Consider the following 20,485-nt stretch of genomic DNA (forward strand, 5'->3'; position numbering starts at 1 on the left):
ATTCCACTTCTTGTGTCTTGATTTTGACCCAGGTGTCATCCACATATCTGTACCAGTGGCTGGGTACTCTTCCTTTGAAAGAGCCAAGAGCCTTCCTTTCCACTTCCTCCATGTAAAGGTTGGCTACAGTAGGTGTTTTTGTCTGTAAAAGCCTTCGTTGTATTTGAAATATGTAGTGGTGAGGCAGAGGTCTAACAGTGTGCAGATCTGATCGGGTGTGAAGTTGATCCTGTCTTCCAAGGAGCTGTCTTCTTGTAGTCGTTTTCTAACAGTCTCCACGGCCTCCGTGGTGGGTATGCAAGTGAAGAGAGAGACTACATCAAAGGACACCATGGTTTCATCTGGATCCAGGGTAAGTTTCTGGACCTTGTCAGTGAAGTCGAGGGAGTTTTTGATGTGGTGTGGGGTGTTCCCCATGAGAGGAGCAAGGATGGTAGCAAGGTGTTTTGCAATGTTATAAGTGGCTGAGTTTATGCTACTGACTATGGGTCTGAGTGGGACAGCTTCCTTGTGGATTTTAGGAAGTCCGTAAATGCAGGGTATGGCATCCCCTGGGTAACGGCGGTGATATGTGAGGCGGTCAATGATTTTGTCCTTTTCAAAGTCTTGAAGGCAAGCTATAACTTTCTTTTTGTAGCTGACATTTCAGGCTTTTAGATCAAAACAAATGAACAGAAAGTAGATTCAAACTAACAGCTTTTGGAGAATAAACTACTACATGACCTCTGACCTTTGACCTGTATCTACAGCACTGACCTCCGACTTTCAGCTCCACTTGTTTCTTCAGCAGGATGTTTCCCTCGCTACTGTAGACAGTGCAGGTGTAGGTCCTGTTGTCTCCATCTGTGGGGTATTTCAGGGTCAGAGTGAAGTCTCCAGTTTTCATCAGTTCTTCATTCATCTTTGTTCGGTCTTTATACACCGTGTCCTGTTCTTCAGGCTGGTCAGAGCCGTTCTCATACACGTGGACCTTCCTGTTTTTCATGTCCATCCACTCCACTTTAGCGTCTTCAGGCAGGTGAAATGTGGTTTTGAAGGGCAGCTGGACAGACTCCACCCCTGAATCCACCTCCACCTGGGGGACTGAGAGGACAACAAAGCACAACATGAGCTTGGATGGAGACATTTGTGTTGACTCTAAAAGGCTGAATGCTGCTGCTTCACTGGGAGCTCACTGTTAGATAGAAAGTGGTCAGTGTGAAGAGGAGACGCAGCAGAAAGATGAAGACTGACAGGAAGAAAGCAGTGAACAGACTGTTGGAGCTGCTGTTAGTGGGACAGGACTTTATTCAGTCTCTGAGGACCAGATTTGACTTGATGAAGCAGAGAAACACAGTCTGAGTGTTTCTGTCACACTCACTTCATCACACAGCTCAGTTTGACAACATGTGGAAGAATTTGATAGAAGCCTTCCTTTAGTAAAAGCACCAAGAAAACACCATGAAAACACCTCACTACACACAAAACTGCAGTACTGGCAAATTGTACATAAAGTATGAAAAGTCAAAGTACTTATTGTGCAGAAAAATGTTCCCATCAGTGTCTGTGGATCAATATTACTGCTGCACATGTCTAAGGCTGAGCTCATTTCAAATCCTTTCTATTGTGTTGAATCTGCAGTAATGCATCATATTCTATAAAATCATATGTTTGTAGTGGCTGTCCTGTGAGGACCACGTCTCTCTAAACAAACAGCTGTTAATGAGCTCACAAACACAGGCCTACAGCTGGATTTGAAAAAGTCCATTCAATAGAAAATCAACAGTCACAGCTGGATTCAAAGGCTTGAGCTCTGTGTGACATGGTTACCTGTCAGCATCTACAGGGGGATTCAAATTATCATGATCATGGGCCATTTGGCCCAGCGTTTTGAGTGTTAAAATATTTTTTTGTTTATGGCTTATGTAACCCAGTGAGTTTACACGACTCAGTTATGCAATACAACAACATTGTTATTGTTAATTGGGATTTATCATTACTCTGTTAATCACTGAGTTGAGCTAAAGTAAATCAATAGTAAAAGATAAATAATATAAATATAAGAATAAAACCCAAAGAGTATATTTAACACCCCTACTGGTTAGGAAGGAACAAGCCCCGCCTTCCCCTGCTCTGTACCGTCACGTGCTCAGACACAGAGAGAGACGGAGGTGCACGAGACCATCGCTGATTTTCACCGCCAAGCTTGTTGCTGGAAAATAACTATTAACTTGATAAATTGAGCAAATATCCATACCGGAGATCTGCATGGACCTTGGAGAAACTGACCTAATTTGTTGTGAACATTTTGGACTTTGAAACCATCATGGTGAGTCAGAAGCTGTTAAGCTAACCTTGAAGCTTAAAAGCTAACAAGAAGTTAGCTGGGAATATAATGGCCCAATTTTAATGTTGTAGATCTGCGCGGGAGCGGATGAAGTGGACAAGATCCTCTCTGAGAGTTGAACATTAGACGTGTGCTGGTGAGTTAAACTGGGACTGGGCGAATCAGGCTAATTGAAAAGCTAACTAGCCTGATGCTTATAGCTGTAGCTGTAGCTGACCACGTTTTCACTGTGGGAGAACACACAGGGTTTCTCACGGAGTTCAGCCATTCTGAGCACTCAGCTTGTGTGCTGATGATGTTCTAGTATTACTTGTTGAATATTAAATGTACTAAAATTAGATGATGGAATAAGTTAATGTTGATCTTAAGGGTCATGAATCTACTTAATTTTGTTACATTTGATGCTCGAGCGGCACTGGATAGATGTCCGGATAGATACGTTGCCACATACTGTAAAACTACAGCCTGTGGGTTTTTGTATATTCTTTTCATAATTTTATTCTGTACATTGAGTGTAAATAATATATTGCTTCATTGCTATGCAGTGTAAAGCAATGCTCCTGTAATTCAGTTAAAAGGCAATACTGTAAAAAAATAATCTACCATAGTTTATGGTTTATTTCTGATTTCTGATAGAAATGTGCACCTTGATGATAGAATAAGCTGATTGTGATTTAAAGATTGCATTCATGATTAAGATGCACTGTATAGACTATAGTTAGAAATTAGAATTAATGTTTTGTGCTTGTTTTGTTATAGCACTTGCATTATTTACACATATGGCCATGTATATCATTAGAGTGTGAACTGAATTAGTAATAGTCCTGTTGTTTACAGGCTAGGTTTTTTTATGGGATCGTGAGACCTGGATCTCTTCCTGATGAGGAAGATGGCGAGCCTTTCCCTTTGAACCGAACCACAGCCATTCTGAGTTGGCCCAGAAGGGCAGGTTGCTCTTCTCTCACGAACAATTGCAACAGTGCGGTAGGACGAAATCGCACCAATCACAAACTTTTGACCTGTTGGATTTGACTTGACTGAACACTGACTATTAAGCTGGCAAGACTGACATATCTGAGCTCAGATAGGATTCTGATTGTTATTATTATTGCTGTCACTGTATTTTATTTTATGATTTCATTCCTGTTCATGAAATGCTGTTAAATTGTTGCTAAATAGTTCAATACAATTCAAAGCAACTTTACCCGTGGCTCCAGTCATTCTTCTTCACGCAACTCACTTTATCCTTCCTACGAATCTAGCTATTGGCCCATTCTCTCCATCTTACTTTAACTTCCCCTACCTTATCCCGTACTTGGCTACACTTATATTTAAGTTCTTTTAGTTATCTTAGTTCTTTCCTGTCATGCCTAGGTTGCTATAGTTTATTATTTCTTAGATTTCCCTTGTATTTTCTCCTCTATATCCCTCCCTCGCCCTTCACGTGTTTCATGTCTGTGTGTCTTATGTTGTCAAATTCATGTTATCATGTCTGCGTCTGGTTATGTTTCCTTTTTTTATTTTGAAGAGGTCTTGTGCTCTATGGTCAATGCGTTTAGTTTTACTCTTCCAAGCTATAACAGAACAACCTGACCAGACAGCTCATAATCCCTCCACTGAGCTCCATGAGGACATGATGTACAAGGTTAGGGATCCCCATTAAGGAGTACCAGGAGGAAATTGCTCTTCCTATACGGAGGATGATTTCAGAACTCCAGTGGTTATTTGGCTCGCTACATCCTCTAATTCAGGATTTCCTTGTCCAACCAGAGCACATCCAACCAGAGCAGCAGCTTCAGTTCACTCCGCTCGAGGTCAGGTTGGCCTCCCTCTTCCCAGAGTAAGCGACGCTTACGCGGCTGTTGCTCTGTTTCAGCTGAGCAATCAGTAGTGGTGAGCAATAATGATTGTTTTTCTCATGTTCCTCCCAATCTCGCGAAAATAATGAACAATAAATCTACCCTTTGTTCAGCCACTTCCATCCTCAGCTGAAAGTTCTGGTAAGCTCATTCAGCCAGCAGAGGACATCTTGCTAACAAAGCCTGGACAGACCATTTGCACTGCACACCCCCAGCCACTGCATCCCAAGCTGCGTGCACTGTGCTGCTACAGTTGGCTCCGCCTCAAACCAGAGGTCTTCGCACCTGTTGCATCTGTTCTTGGTGGGGGTTCAGGAGAACCACGCCAGCACTTTCTCATCTCTGCTGGGGGTTCTGGAGAGCCCTTCCAGCCTCGTGCTACATCCGCTGGGGGTTCTTGTGAGCCCGTCCAGCCTCATGTCACGTCAGTTGGTGTCTCAGATGAGCCCGTCCAGCACCACCTCTATCAGGTGATGGCTCTGGTGAGTTGATTCAGCCACCTCCTGCTCCACCAACAGTAGCTTCAATGCCGTCACCTGCTTTACCACAGTCTACTCCATCACCTGCGGCTGCCACGCCACCTTCTGGTCCTGCCTCACCTGGGCCTGTCAATCCACGTCTACGCCCAGTGGCCTTCTCGTCCAAGCCCATGTCAAGCGCACCGTCGCCGTCCTCTTTCTAGGCCATTGGCTGGACATCTTCGGCCTCATGAACTATATTACCAGTTTCCACGTGGCCAGCCCCCTGAAGTGTGCTGTTTTGGACTGTTGCGCTGTCGACCCCCAGGTTGGCCCCCTGAACTTTTGAACTGTGGACTTCTATGCCATCGACCTCCGGGTTGATCATCTGAACGGGGCTTTTGGATTTTGCTTCTATGGAGTCAGGGCCAGCCACCTGAACTGTTTTGCCATGAACTCCTGTCCACTCACTTGAATCATGTTCCCGGGCTCTTATGCTCTTGTCTTGTGACTGAGTGCTCCAGATTGTTTATTTCATTGGTTAGTTTCAGCTGCTGTTTGCTGCTATAGTTATAATCTAGCTGATGTGGGAGAACTATAAGTGTCACTTTGATGCAGCCATGAATCTGACTGATTTTTTTTTTCCATTTTCAAAGGTTGATGCATCAGTTAATGTACTTAAAAAACTGTCAGGGGCTGGGTCTTTGACCCAGCGGTTTGTGTTAGTTATTTATTTTTGTTATGTTTATATTGTTTTATTCTTGTGCTATTCTTTAAATTAAGGGTTTAGTTGAATTATTTTGTATTTTGGGATCATTTATGAGATAGATTAGGTCCTTTCATGTCCCCCGATTTAAGTCTGTTCTGGTTTTCTGTGTCATGTATTTCTTGTCTTTGTGGTTTCATGTTGTCAAGCCTGTGTCATGTCCACATCTCTTTGCATTTCATCCTTTGTTTTGTAGAGGTCTTGTGTTCTATGATCATTGTTTTAGTTTCACTCTCCCTGTGTTGTTATGACGTCCATTTGTGTCCCCGTGTGTTTCCACTTCCCCTAATAACCTCATGTGTGTATGTAGTCTGTGTGTTGTCACTTAGTCTTTGTCAGGATGTCTGTTCCTCTCACCGAGTTTTGGTACCTCTCATCATAGCCTCATAGTTATCATAGCAATCTTATTTGTTTCACAGTCTCATCACTGATTTGTCAGTTATTTAATTTTGCCTAGTTTATGTTTAGACATGTCGCCTTGTATTTTTTTTTCTCCTGTTTCAGTCCAAGACTTGGCTTGCTTTTTCTTGTTCAAATCCTGTTCTTCTATGTCTACATTTGGGTCCTCCACTCAGGCTCCACACGGTCTTCCCAGCAGAAATAAAGAGAAAGGTTGGTTAAAGCAAAAAGAGGCAGAAAACCAGAACAAAAGATTATACAAGAGAAATAAATTAGAGAACATCAGACTGAATAAGTGGAATAAAGTGAAACAGTAAGCAGTGTTGGGAAGGTTACTTTTAAAATTAACATGTCGGGTTCCGTGTCGTTCTTGTAGCCGAAAACTAGCTTTGCTCTGTTGTCTGGGTCAACTTTGCTAGCGAGAGACAGAGAGAGGCGTTGAAAGGCTGCTCCAATGAAACTCTTTAAGAGGAAAACACGAACAAAGTGTACAGTCGAGTCTTAATAGCTTACTTACAACTGGGCTGTCAGGCACTCTTTTTGGCTGCAGTGGTTATTATTATATTTACATGCTTCCATCTCTCGTTTCTGCTCGGTGACAGCTCGTACCTTTCCACTCCCCTTTTTCTCCCTCCTCGCGCTCACAGACACATAACGGGTATGGCAGTGCATTCTCCCTGCAACACGGACTACACTGAACATGATGCTACATTCTTCAGGGCTATGCCTGCAACACTCTGCCTATTGGCTTCATATTTTATACTTTATGAGCTTGAGACCCAGGCATTAGAGCCTCTTAATGCGCGTTTTCTTTGGGTTTCCACCAGCGTGGAAACTGTCATGGACCCGGTTCCAGGGACTCGGGGTCCATGAGCAGTGTGGATTATTATTATTATTATTATTATTATTATTTGAGGGTTATGTCTTCTGCACTGCTGCTGTCCTGTGTTCCTTGCTTGTGTACTGGCAGGTGTGTGTGAAGGTGCAGTCGTGACAGGCACTTTCAGGCCTGGTGGGTGTGGCCCTGTCAGCTGACCGGTCACACCCAGGAATCTCCACATAAACCTGGCGCCGATCAAGCCTTGTCAGAGGAGCTACAAAACACTATGGCTGAGAGCTCCTCGACGCTGGATTGTTGAGTGACTTCCCATCAGTCTCAGTTAAATGTGTAAGGTTAGTGCCAGTTTGCCGTTATGTTAATACTCACGGCTGCCTTTGTATGCGTGTTTCCCCAGGGGGTTTGTGGAAACCAGGGAACAGCACACAGGGAACGGAGCCGGAGCACAAGAGTGGGGAGACGACACGTAACGGGATTTATTGTTGTTTGGATTTACACCACTGTAATTAAACGCACTGCCTTCTTCATCACAATCACTCATGGTAAATGGTAAATGGCCTGTATTTATATAGCGCTTTACTAGTCCCTAAGGACCCCAAAGCGCCTTACATATCCAGTCATCCACACATTCACACACTGGTGATGGCAAGCTACATTGTAGCCACAGCCACCCTGGGGCGCACTGACAGAGGCGAGGCTGCCGGACACTGGCGCCACCGGGCCCTCTGACCACCACCAGTAGGCAACGGGTGAGGTGTCTTGCCCAAGGACACAACGACCGAGACTGTCCAAGCCGGGGCTCGAACCGGCAACCTTCCGATTACAAGGCGAACTCCCAACTCTTGAGCCACGATCGCCCCGATACTCAACTCACTTCAACAACATGCTGACTCAGTCATTTCTGCACGTTTCCTTGTGTTACAGCCCTGACTTCAGTTCAGCTGAGGAGGACAGGAGGGAGGATAGGAGAAGTGTAGTAAACTTCCAATTTTTGGTCCCCAGAAAGATGTTAATACCTGTCCCCACATACTCGCGCACACACACAAACCTTTGACTATCAGCAGCACAGTTTTGTGTCTCCAAATTCTGTTCATGCGGTTATCCCTGTTGCTGACTTCACAGCTGTATTCTCCACTGTCCCAGTCTATGGGTTGTTTCAGGGTCAGAGTGAGGTCTCCAGTTTTCAGCATGTCTTCATTCATCTTAGTTCGTTCTCTGTAATACTCATCCTGTTCTTCAGGCTGGTCAGAGCCATTCTCATACACGTGGACCATCATTTCACCACATTGCCACTCTACTACAACATCTCTAGGCAGGTTTGCTGTAGTTTTAAAGGGCAGTTTGATCAACTCCGCTCCCTCCTGCACCTCCACCTGACAGACTGAGATGACAACAAACACAACATGAGCTGTACAGACAGCAGCAGGTTTTCAGGGTTGTAGAGGAAGCTGAAAGAAAGATCAGAGCAGAAGGTAACATGGGACTGAAATCTTTCAATTAAGTGATCAATGATTAAATCAATTTGATCATTTCAGGTTAAGGTGGCCACAGAAACTGGATCAGTACAGTGTTACATCAATTCTATTTAACTTAATTCACAAAATCACATCAATATTTGCCTCAAGGTGCATAATACTGCAAGGTAAAGACCCAACAATAATACAAAGAAAGCAGAGAAAACCCCCCCCAAAATCAAGATCTATATTATCTATATTTCACATTTATTCAGTCTTTGAATCGGCACACAGGAAGCGCTAAAGTCACATGACCCCCCTAATTGGATGATTAAAGTGAAATTTAGCCTCATTTTACTGTTTAAATCTTTGTCTCTAACAGAACTGTGAGCATCGTTTTCTGCCGTCACCATGTGACCTCTCTCAGGTGGTCACTCACATTTAACTCTGTGATTGTCTTCTTTTCAATAATGGTAAAATGGACTGATTCTTATATAGCGCTTTTCTACTTTCCCGAAGGTACTCAAAGCGCTGTATATAACATGCCACATTCACCCAATCACACCCAGTCTCACAAGCCCTTTCTCTATACATAGTGCTTTCTAACTACAATCACCCACATTCATACTCGGATGGATGCATCGGAGAGCAAGTTGGGGTTAGTATCTTGCCCAAGGACACTTGACATGCAGACTGGAGGAGCCACGGATCGAACCACCAACCTTCCGATCAGAAGGTGACCAGCTCTACCTGAGCTACAGCCACCCCTTATCCTCAGTAATACTGACAGCAAGGAGAAGGGACATTAATTTAAGTATTGAGTCTTTACTCGGAGAAGTGACAATTGTTTCTGTATGTATGACCTAATACGACTTATTTGTCTAATGTACAGCATAATACAAATCAACAAGAAAATCTTGTAGATCCAAATGCAGAACAGTTAACTTAATGCAGTAAGTCAAAGGAATACAGAAAGTTTGAATGTTTGCAAAGTAGGGAAACACAAATATAACGTGTATACAGAGAGCGAATACTGTGAATCCCTGACCTTTGACTTTGAGATTAACTGCTTTCTTGAACATGATGTTTCCCTCCCTGCTGTAGACGGCGCAGGTGTAGATTTTTGTGTCTCTGTCTGTGGGGTATTTCAGGGTCAGACTAAAGTCTCCAGTTTTCAGCAGGTCTTCATTCATCTCTGTTCGGCCTCTGTAATCCTGATCCTGTTTATCTGGTTTATTAGAGCCATTCTCATACACATGAACCTTCCTGTATGTGTCCATCCACTCCACTTTAGCACCTTCAGGTAACGTAAGTGTGGTTTTACAGGGCAGCTGGACAGACTCCTCCCCTGAATCCACCACCACCTGGGGGACTGAGGGGACAATAAAACATGTATAAGTGGTACAGACATGAACAGCAGGACTGATGATAACAGGGCCTCCACTTCCCCTTTTGTTTCATCACTCAGATTTGTGATTTCCATGTGTGTTTATGAGGAATATCAGGAAACTTTCACAGTTCTGGTTAAAAGCAATCATGTAGTTATTGTGACTGAGATGTGAGTGCTAACAAAATAGATATATTTGAACTGACTTAGCTTCAGCTGTATGCTAAATGCTAAACAAACATTGTGAAAAACTCATGAAAGTCTCATGGATGATGTGGACCCTAACAGTTCATCTTCTCTGAACTTTTACATTAACCTCTGACCTCTGACCTGTAACTACAGCACTGACCTCTGACAGTGAGCAGGACCTGTTTCTTCATCAGGATGTTTTCCTCCCTGCTGTAGACAGTGCAGGTGTAAGTGTTTGTGACTGTGGGGTATTTCAGGGTCAGACTGAAGTCTCCAGTTTTCAGCAGGTCTTCATTCATCTCTGTTCGGCCTCTGTAAAACGGATCCTGTTTATCTGGTTTATTAGAGCCATCCTGATACACATGGACCTTCCTGTAAGCATCTCGCCACTCCACTTTAGCACGTTTAGGTAAATTAAGTGTGGTTTTACAGGGCAACTGGACAGACTCCACCCCTGAATCCACCACCTCCGGGGGGACTGAGAAGAAAATGAAGCATGTATAAGTGGAACAGCAGGACTGATGGTAACAGGGCCTCCACTTCCCCATTTCTTGTTTCATCACTCAGATTTGTGATATGTACATGTAGGTTTATGAGGGGTATCGGGTAATTTTAATAGAGCACTGACCTCTGACAGTAAGCACCACTTGTTTCTCAAGTAGAATCTCTTCCTCCCTGCTGTAGACGGTGCAGGTATAGCTGTCTGTGTCCCTGTCTGTGGGGTATTTCAGGGTCAGACTGAGGTCTCCAGGTTCCAGTAAGTTTCTCTTCATCTTTGTTCGGTTCTTGTATTTATCGTCCTGTTCTTCAGGCTGGTCAGAGCCGTTCTCATACACGTGGACCTTCACGGCATCGTTGTCCTTCCACTCCACTTTAGAATCTTCAGGCAGGCGAATTGTGGTTTTGCAGGGCAGCTGGACAAACTCCACCCCTGATCTCACCTCCACCTGGTAAACTGAGAGAATAACAAAGGACAACATGATTAGGGCTGGGTATCGTCACTGATTTTCAGAATTGATTCAATCGACGATTCGATTCATTTTGAATCAGAAATTTTGCCGTAGGCAGTCAGAAATATTGTAATTCTGATCACGTATCAGTACATGTACCATTTTTTTATATCTATAGAAAGCTGACACTTGCAAGACTCAAAGGTGTAAGCATAACAGCAGATGCGTTTGTGTCAAAGTAACTGAGGACAAAACAGAAAAACATGGCCTGGGAGTTTATTGCACATGACCTTAAAAATATTCTGTAGTAGATCAGAAGTGAAAGAAAGGATCTGTCCCTCTGTGGACTGTGCAGGTGTAGGTGTGTGTTACTGTGTGGTATTTCATGGTCACACTGAAGTCTCCAAGCTTCAGCAGGTTTTCACTCATCTCTGTTCGGCCCTTAAAGTCCTTGTGCTGTTCTTCAGGCTGGTCAGAGCCGTTCTGATACACGTGGATCTTCCTGTTATATTTGTCCTTCCACTCCACTTTAGCATTGTTAGGCAGGCAAACTCAGGCTTTACAGGGCAGCTAAACAGACTCCACCCCTGAATCCACCTCCACTTTGTAATCTGAGAGGACAACAAAGCACAACATGATGACCTGAGCAGCAGTAGTGATGGTCACATGACCTCCCTGTCCCCTCCTTGTCTTCTAGTCTCAGTCAGATTGTGTCTCAGTTTGTTCCTGATGTGTTCCTGACTCGTTCTTTGGTAACTAGTCTGCAGTGTCCTGTAAAGTGCTGCAGACATGTTGGATGAAGAAGAACAGACAGACTGAGCCTCCACAGTCGGCCATGTCTCACACATCAGCACAGAAACCATGAAGATCTCATGTGTCTGAACATCTGAAGCTCTCCACCACATGACTGAGCACAACTCAAGGAGGAACATTTACTGTCAGCACATGTTTCCATGTCAGCCTGCTGTTTACCACCACAGAAGAAGAACAGCTTGTACACATGCAGCCTCTGTGTCAGATCAATGCAGTGAAGCACACACACTGTTTAGTAGGGGTGGGTTTTTATAATCAATTTATCGATTAAAATCGATTCTGGCTTGGATAACGTGAAATCAATTCATTAAAATCCTGAATCGATTTTTTAATATTAATTTATTTTGCCCGAAATGCCAGAATCTCAGGTGAAACCTCAAAATTTCAACAACCACCAAACATTTAAAACAGTACATGAGAGCAGGAACACGGATTCTGCACAAAGACGTAAACACACAGCGCGACCCGCGGATCCGAATCAGTGAGATGTCGCCTTTCTCACCCGACGGCACGGACACGGTCGGGGCTGAAAGCCGACAGCTCGCTGATTCTGATGTTTCGGCGGGTCCGAGCTTTGTGTTCACGCCCTTTTTGCGCTGAGTCTGAAGCTGTTGGCTTGATCTCTCTCCAAACAATATTGACCGAACCAGCAGCAAAAGAAGATCCAAACTACGCTTCACATAAACATCGTCATGAATTTCCTCTGACTTTTACTGTTTTGCTTCCACCATGATAAAAATCACACTTTATACACAGCTCTCTCTCTCTCTCTCTCTCTCTCTCTCTCTCTTTCTCCTTCTCTGTACTTCAAGAACAGTTTCCCGTCTAAAAATCTGTTTTCTGCATTATTCGCTTGCTTGTTACGCACAAGTCTACCTTTGTTTACAGCGCTGTCGGCCGCTGTTTTTTTTTCCGTTTTATATACTTCCGAAAAGTAAACCTAATTTCTGCTGTTCAATACTGAACAAATTTAAACTTTCTAAAATTATGCAAAATGTAAAACGCTTAGCCGTGTCTCTAATAAAACTGCTGTAACTTCAGAGGTGATGTTCATATGTTGATTAATGGTTTTCTTTCGTTTTTGATGTACTGCAGAATATTTTTATAAAATCCAGGCCAGGAAAATCTCCTTCATGTTTTTCTGTGTTTTATCCTCAGCTACTTTGACACAAAGGCCTCTGCTGTGACGCTCACACCTTTGATAAAGTCTTGCGAGTGTCAGCTTCCTTTTTATAGATACAAAAATATGTAAATGTACTGATCTGAATTATAATATTTCTGACTGTCTAAGGCAAAATTTCCCAGATTCAAATCGAATTGAATCAAATCGTGGATCGAATCGATTCGGGACCTTGTGAATCGGAATTGAATCGATTCTAGAAATCAGTGACGATACCCAGCCCTACTGTTTAGTAAAGTCATGTTGTGGAGCTGTTTCACTGATCAATGACTGAGTCTGAAGGAGGTTTTCTGACTTCTGGAACAAACCTGGAAGTTTCTCTTCAGCTCTCTGTATCAGCTGTTTGTAACTCTCAACTCTTTCAGCTTCTGGAACTTTTACTACAAAAACAGTTCAACATACCCAGAATATCTTTCTGTTACCTGGATACCATTACTTCAACATGGCAATAGAGATAGAAGGTAACATGAATCATTTAAGTAAAGTAAACCCAGGGCTTCCCCTCCACGTTCACATGAAAGGGGCGGGGTTTATACATCTTCTAAGTCCTCAAATTGTTACATAGACATAACAGTGACAATGCAATGCAGAGCTTACACATCATTCAGTGGTTTTAGTGAAGTACAGCTTACAAACTTTGCCCCAGCAAAGAATCTATATCACACTGAAAGCTGTAGAAAAAAAAAACAATAAATAAATAAAAAATAAATCACTTTTTGTTTCCAGCTGATTTTACAATGAAGGAACATCACCTGCTCCTGACAGTTTAAGTCTTCACTCAGCTGCAGACTCACTGCTGTTTATGTGTAAAGAGTAAAGATTAAATATGAAAACTGATTTCAAACCTGGTCATCCGTTGAGGAGCCATGAAATGACACCTGCTAACCATCGGCATTATGGGTAGTGTAGTAGGAGACACTCACCTGACATGAAATAGTGCCGGAAATTAAATAAAAGACCTCCAGAAACCACAAGAAGAACCAGGATAATTGGGAGAGCTATGGCCCAGGATGGAAATGGCTCTGTGTAGAAAACAATAATAGACCATAATATTAAAACATAATAATAGTATGACAACATCTACAGCACCTCTGACCTTTATCTACATCTCTGACCTTCGACCTGCAGCACTACTTTCTGTCTCAGGATGTCTTTGTCGCTGTAGATGGTGCAGATGTATCCTCCACTGTCTCTCTTTGTGGGTTTTTTCAGGGTCAGACTGAGGTCTCCAGTTCTCAGCAGGTCTTTGTTCACTGTTGTTCGGTCTCTGTAAAGGCCGTCCTGGTCATTAAGTTGGTCGCCTTCGTTTGCATACATATGGACCATCATGAGTTCTGGGTCAGAGCGAGTCCACTCCACTGTGCTGTCCTCAGGCAGGTAAGATTTTGTTTTGCAGGGCAGGATGACGGACTCTAAGCCTTCATTCACCTTCATCTCCACCTGCTGGTCTGAGAGGACAATAAATCACAATATCAAATAGTCATCTGGGATATGAGCATTAGTGTTGCTAATCTATGTCTCTGTGGTAATACATCATCATCTGGCCTCTTTTTTCCCATTGAAAGCTAAACTGGATCTTTAACGTTAACAATTTAATCATCGTTTGATCATTTCCAGCATTAAAAAATCCTTGATGCCATGGAAACATTGTTTAATGCACACAAAACCTTTATATTAGACACTTATAAAAGTTTTTATAATTTAAATGTAATGTATTTTAAAGTATGTTTTCTTTTTTTGCTGTTTGTTTATTTTTTGACTGATCAGAAATCTCATTTTGAATTTGATGACAGCAGGATATCGCAAAAAAACGTTGGAATAAGGGAACAAAAGCCTGTAAAAGAAAGTTGTACTGAAAAGAAAAAGTCCACAGAGCAAGGCAGATGTACATACAAAGCACTAAATTGATCTAGCCCATGTAGTGGTCTATATGTAAGTACAGTGGAACCTCGACTAAATTCGTTCCAGAGCGTCTTTCGTAAGTCAAAATTTTCGTTAAGTCGGAGCACCTTTTTCCATCACCTTTTGAGTGAGGCGATGCTGGCTGAAGACAAAGTTCTTGGTGGAGGAGGACCTTGCTCATATTTGTCAATAATTTCTCTCTTTGTTTCCATCGAGAGCACCTTACGCTTCTTCTTTTCACTCGAATCACTTGCAGAAAGTTTTTTCGGCCCCATTATGAATGAACGGTAGGCTAATTGCATATGAGAAGCACACGAAATAGCGCACTGCAACAACGATACGTCTTTCATATGGAACAGCAAAACGCAAGTACAAAAGCCAAGGGGTTATCACATGATTCGGAAGGCATTGTGGGAATTCTGGTCTCTGCCAGCGGATTTCGTTATGCGGGCATTTTGCCGTACCATGGGCAGAAATACTGCCGTTAAGAGCCTTCTTAACTTGAATTCTTCGTTAAATGGGGTCTTCGTAAGGCGGGGCTCCACTGGATGAGAATTTTATATCTAATTATAAAATCAACTGTAAAGCAGATAAATAAAAAGCGCTTCAAGGTTGCTTACTACAATGCATTGGGAGCCTGGCTGCAGCATTTTGTATCACTTAGAGACATAAATAAAGCTTTTTTTCTAAGCTTGTAAACTAGACATTACAGTAATCCACCACAATGACACAAATGCATGAATACATTTATGCATTTACGTACAGGAGACTATTAGAATTTAGAAATGTTCTTTTAAAGGAACGTCAAAGAGATTTTACATATAAGTCAAGAATCAAATACAGAAAGATTACAAACACTGGACAGAAATCCTTTGACTGATTCTTAAAGGCATTTATGTAGCTGTAGTCATATTCTGAGTCTTGTGTGAATATAAAAAAAAAGTTTATTAGTAGAGAGCAGTTATCAGGGACACAGAGTGGACTGTGGAGGATAGTCTATCCAGCTGTCGAGGCTTAAAAGACAGACACAGTTGGGTGTCATCAGCATAGAATTGATATCATTTAATGACATCAGCTAAATAAAGGATATCAAATTAAAATAATGGACCCAGAATTGAGCCTTGCACTACCCCACAGATTAGAGCAGCAGTGTCAGAGGAGGGTTTGCTTACCCTGAGACAAAAAGTCTTTCTAGACGAGTAGGAGGAACCTTCCTCCTACTGTGCTGAACCAGAGATACCAGCCAGCATCTTAAGCATTAAATAAAATATTATAGTCAACGGAATCAAAGGGACTTCCACCCACCAAGGAAGCTAACATTGCTGATGACAGCAGGACATCCTCAAGCAGACCCAATGTAACCGTAACCTGCTCTTTGGAAGCATCCCACATTCCAGACAAGTTTTAACAAAAGCTGGTTAAATACAGTGTACCAAAGAACTCAGCACTTGTTAGCTTGTCTTTACTAAATGAATTCTTGAGTTTCACTGGGAGCCAGTATTTACTAGAAAAGGCTTCAGCAAGTGGTGAAAAACCTCAACATTTCTGAAGAGTGTTACACAGTTTTGACAACTAAATACGGTCATCAGAAAATATAAAATATTATGTATTTATGTATCCTCGGGGGGGTGGCTGTGGCTCAGGTGGTAGAGCAGATCAGCTACTGATCGGAAGGTTGGTGGTTTGATCCTTGGCTTCCCCAGTCTGCATGCCAAACATCCTTGGGCAAGATACTAACCCAGAGTTGCCCTCCGATGCATTCATCGGAATATGAATGTGTGTGAATGTAGTTTAGTTTGCACTTGAGTTTAGAAGTGCTTGTATGAGTGGGTGAATGAGGCATGTTGTATAGAGCGCTTTGAGTACTCCGGGAGAGTAGAAAAGCGTTATATAAGAATCAGTCCATTCTGCTGTTGTGGCTAGGGATGGGTGTCGATTTCTATAATCGTTTAGATTCTGATTCATAAGGTCTCGATTTGATTTGATCCTCGATTCAGTTCAATTTTGACTCAGACAGTGAGAAATATTATAATTCTGATCATTTATCAGTACATTTCCATATTTTTATATCTATATATAAAAACAAAGCTGACACTTGTGAGACTTCAGAGGTGTGCGCATCACAGCGGATGCCTTTGTGTCAAAGTGAAAATAAAACACAGAAAAATCTTTTTCCCTAGCTTTTTATATTACCTTAGAATATTTTGCAGTAGATCAAAAATGAAAGAAAACCATGAATCAACATATTAAGTGACTGACAGAGAGCCATCCAGGAAGTGTGATTCTATTGTGGTGGAAGTAAAACGGCAAAAGTAAGAGGGAATTAAAGACGATGTTTATCAAATGTGAAGCTTAGTTTTGATCTACTTTTGCTGCTGGTTCAGTAAATTTTGGTCAGAGAGTGACAAAACCTGCAGCTTCAGAATCAGTGAGATCTCGCCTTTTAGTCCTGATGGCGTGTCTGTGTATGTGCCGTCGAGTGAAATGGTCTGTGCTTTGTGTTTAGGTGTTTGTGTGGAATCAATGTACCTGCTCTCATTTGGTGTTTTAGCTGTCTGGTGGTTGTTAAAATAGTTTTGTGAGCTTTAACCTGAGATTCAGGTGTTCCTGGCAAAAACCATTTATATTTAAAAATCAATTCAGGATTTAATGAATCAATATCGCTTTATTCAAGCTAAAATCGTACCTTAGTTGTGGCTTCCATGGAGCTTAGATCTAAAATGTTGGTCTTTGTTTATAACAGAATTGCCAAAACACTCTTTGTTAGGCCTGCGCTCACAGGCCTCACTGATTCAGAGACTTATCCCCATGAACGAAGCAAGACAACCAGAGATTGATGGGTTTTAACTTGCAAGGGAAGCCGGTCGGATCAGTTGTCTGGGATCTCACCTGATCCCAGACAACGCCAAAGAACCAGCGTCCCCTTGCAGCCTTTATTCAGTCAACACACAACCCCATTGTAAAACCCATATGGTGTGTCATAAAGGTTAAAGGGACTGTGTGTGTGTGTGTGCATGCTCATCCGAGCATCCGAGTCATCTCACCCCTCCTGTATACGGTTTAACCCCTTTAACGGTCTCTCATATACCAGTGCAGGTGAGCCTATAAATGGCAGGAAGTAAACATTCCTTATCAAATAAGGAAACCACAATCTTATATGGAATGTGCCTGCAGTTAAACACTAATGGCTAAACCTCCTCCACCATCTTGCATGTATGGTAGAAACAGAAAAATATCTAAACATGCAGTTTAAGAAAACTGCATGTCATTGTTGTGTTTAAGACAAGTTTAAACACAACAATGACAACTTTTAACCAAATCAATCTAACACTCTTTGTTTAACCTCTGATCTGTCCACAGTACTGACTCCTGAGCTGTATAAAGAGCAGGTGTTGGCATTTCTTGCTGACCTTTGACCTGTAGCTGTATAACTGTCAGTGTCAGCTCTTCTCTTCCAAAACTGATGGAGCAGGTGTAGTTGCCGCTGTCGGTCAGTTGTGGTTTTCTCAGAGTGAGGCTGAAGTCTAAAGTGTGCAGAGCATCACGCCTCATCGATGTGCGCCTGCTGTAACGCTGGTTTTGTCCTCTAAGGTCATCTCTTCCTTCTCGCTGTAGGTGGACAGAGTTGGGATGAAGATCATTGCGAGTCCACATCATTGTGGGGTCCTCGGGTGTAATACCTGAGTACTGACAGGGCAGCAGGACAGATCTTTCCCCCTCATTCACCTCCACCACCACAGCCAGGGCATGCTGGGAAACTGAAGACACATGAACAGACATAGAAATTAACCGCATGCTGTCTCAGATACCTCAGGTGAGAAATTAATTTAAGAAACTCAAGACATGTGTTTGAATATTGAAACGTTGACTCTTGACAACACAATAGTAAGCTGGTTTGACACAGATGTTGTAGATACATTTATTGTACATACAAGTGTTTCCTTCACCACTTAATGTGCCTGTGAATATGTTGGAGCGCCATCTTGTGACAAGTTTAATAACTGCTGTTCCAGTAAAGCAACATTACAAAAATTATTCTGATGCAGGTCCTTAATGTGACAGCAGTGGAACAGCTGTCAGTTCAGCCTTTATCTTCATCTTTTATACTGTGATGTTTTCCTGTTCCTGTTACACACAACACTGTACCTTCTTGTACATCACACTCAATATGAATAAACTGCAGGCTGCTCAGCCACTCCGCTGAGGATAACCACCGTAGTAGAATCAGTTTAAACAAGTCTACACCATGTATACACACACACACACAGTGAGTAGTTGGCACTCCTGCAGAGGTATGTCAGAAATGTTCATCCTTGGCTCTCAGTGCCTACAGATTTGTACGCTGACTGCGATGAACGCCTGTTTGTAAGACGAGGACTGAACCACCGTACAAACAAAGGGATTTAGTGTAAAACTATTCTAGGATGTTGTTCAGCGTCTCAATGATGGAAAAGCACAACCTTTGACTACAGTCTTTCATATTTTTACAAACAAAGCTTCTTTCCTCACTATTCGAGTTACTTGTTTGTAATACAGCTCCATAAGTTTTACACACAATCGGCATTTAAACAGTATTTAAAGTGTGTATCTTACTGTTGATGAGGAGCAGCAACACCAGCAGCATCTTCATCCCCCTGTAAACAAAAATCCAACTGGCAGAATTAACCGACACGGATGGATCAGAATCAGTGAGACATTTATCTCCAAATGTTGACACATAAATAAAAGTTTGCTTTTGGTTCCTTCAAGACTCTGTTCCAGAAAACAGGTTCAACAGCATCTGAGTCCAAGTTTTACCTTGAAGTCGGTTATAAAAAAAATGTGCACAGCAATGAGGAAATAAAAATAAAAAGCAGCCTCTCTGAACACAATAACATGCAAATATGAATGTGTGTAGCACTGCATCATTATATGGATATATCTATCTATCTCTCTCTCTCTCTCTCTCTCTCTCTCTATGTATATATATATATATATATATATATATATATATATATATATATATATATATATATATATATTAGGGGTGCAACGATACACAAAATTCACGGTTCGGTTCGGTTCGATACTTTGGTGTCACGGTTCGATATTTTTTCGATACAAAAAAATGTTCATGCCTTTTTAATTTGTCATTTATTAAAATTATAAATATATATTTTAACTCAAAAGTACCGTTTTTAAATTTAACCCTAACCCTTGTGCGTGTTTTTTATTTTGACAGCGAATGCGCACCACTTATGTGCACCCCTGGTTATATAGCTCATCATATTGCAGCCACAGAAATTCTTTTGTCCATGAAACCATAAAGCTGCACTTTCTTTTTGCCTTATAGTCTGATTTGTCATAACTTCTCCGTTTTGTGGTAAGCTTTTCTTTGGCTGTCACTTCTTCACCCTGACCTGTCTTATTTGGCTCAGCAGAACTGAAATGCTTTTACACACTCACTCACATAAGCTCAGCGATTCTCTGCGCGATCAACCTCTCACATGTTTAAGCTGCGGGAGATTTCACTTGTCATGTTTGCATAGTAAGCTAACGATTGATAAGACGATGTCAGAGGAATTGGTGCGCAAATTATCATCACTCACCAATCAGTGCTGTCGCTCTCTATACGCAGTTCGCGTGATTGCAAAGTGAAAGCAAAAAAACAAGCGCAAATTCAAACACGATGTCAATATGTCACATATTGACAGTGGCTCACCGATGACAATGACATAATTACCCAGCTACATTTCTGAAAGAATGCAAAATCATTGACATATATTTTTCCTTCCTACAATAGCCCGACGGGCAGGGCAGAGATAGATTTTGGTAGCCCGACTGAAAAAATCGCTAGCCCCAGGACGTCGGGCTAGCAATATTGCAAGCCCTGTATCTGATTGAGGAATCGCTCATCTTTGTCCTTGCACTAGGATAATGTCGGTGTAAATGTGCAGTCATATTCGTTGTGTTCCCACTAGTGCT

At 42.1% G+C, this 20,485-nt stretch overlaps 1 protein-coding gene across 1 annotated transcript; it reads right to left on the reverse strand.

Annotated features, from left to right (window-relative positions):
- Positions 1–645: 645 nt before the first annotated feature.
- On the reverse strand, positions 646–19,385 carry LOC113017965 (uncharacterized). The gene is made up of 10 exons (XM_080293458.1): positions 19,115–19,385; positions 17,932–18,279; positions 13,735–14,067; positions 13,543–13,641; positions 10,305–10,631; positions 9,837–10,154; positions 9,149–9,472; positions 7,695–8,027; positions 757–1,083; positions 646–650 (listed from the first exon to the last, which is right to left on the reverse strand). Exons 1-10 carry the CDS (start codon positions 19,149–19,151, stop codon positions 646–648), a joined length of 2,451 nt encoding a protein of 816 aa, XP_080149584.1. The 5' UTR covers positions 19,152–19,385.
- Positions 19,386–20,485: the final 1,100 nt, after the last annotated feature.

The sequence above is a fragment of the Astatotilapia calliptera genome, chromosome 3, assembly GCF_964374335.1.
Source record: "Astatotilapia calliptera chromosome 3, fAstCal68.1, whole genome shotgun sequence".
NCBI lineage: Eukaryota > Metazoa > Chordata > Actinopteri > Cichliformes > Cichlidae > Astatotilapia > Astatotilapia calliptera.

Excerpts from the sequence above, each read along its gene's own strand:
- LOC113017965 (XM_080293458.1), bottom strand. The coding sequence starts at position 19,151 with ATGAAGATGCTGCTGGTGTTGCTGCTCCTCATCAACA. Across the intron at positions 10,155-10,304 it reads AGTGGTGCTTACTGTCAGAG|TCCCCCCGGAGGTGGTGGAT; the intron begins GTCAGTGCTCTA and ends TTTTCTTCTCAG. Across the intron at positions 8,028-9,148 it reads AGTTAATCTCAAAGTCAAAG|TCTGTCAGGTGGAGGTGCAG; the intron begins GTCAGGGATTCA and ends TTGTCATCTCAG.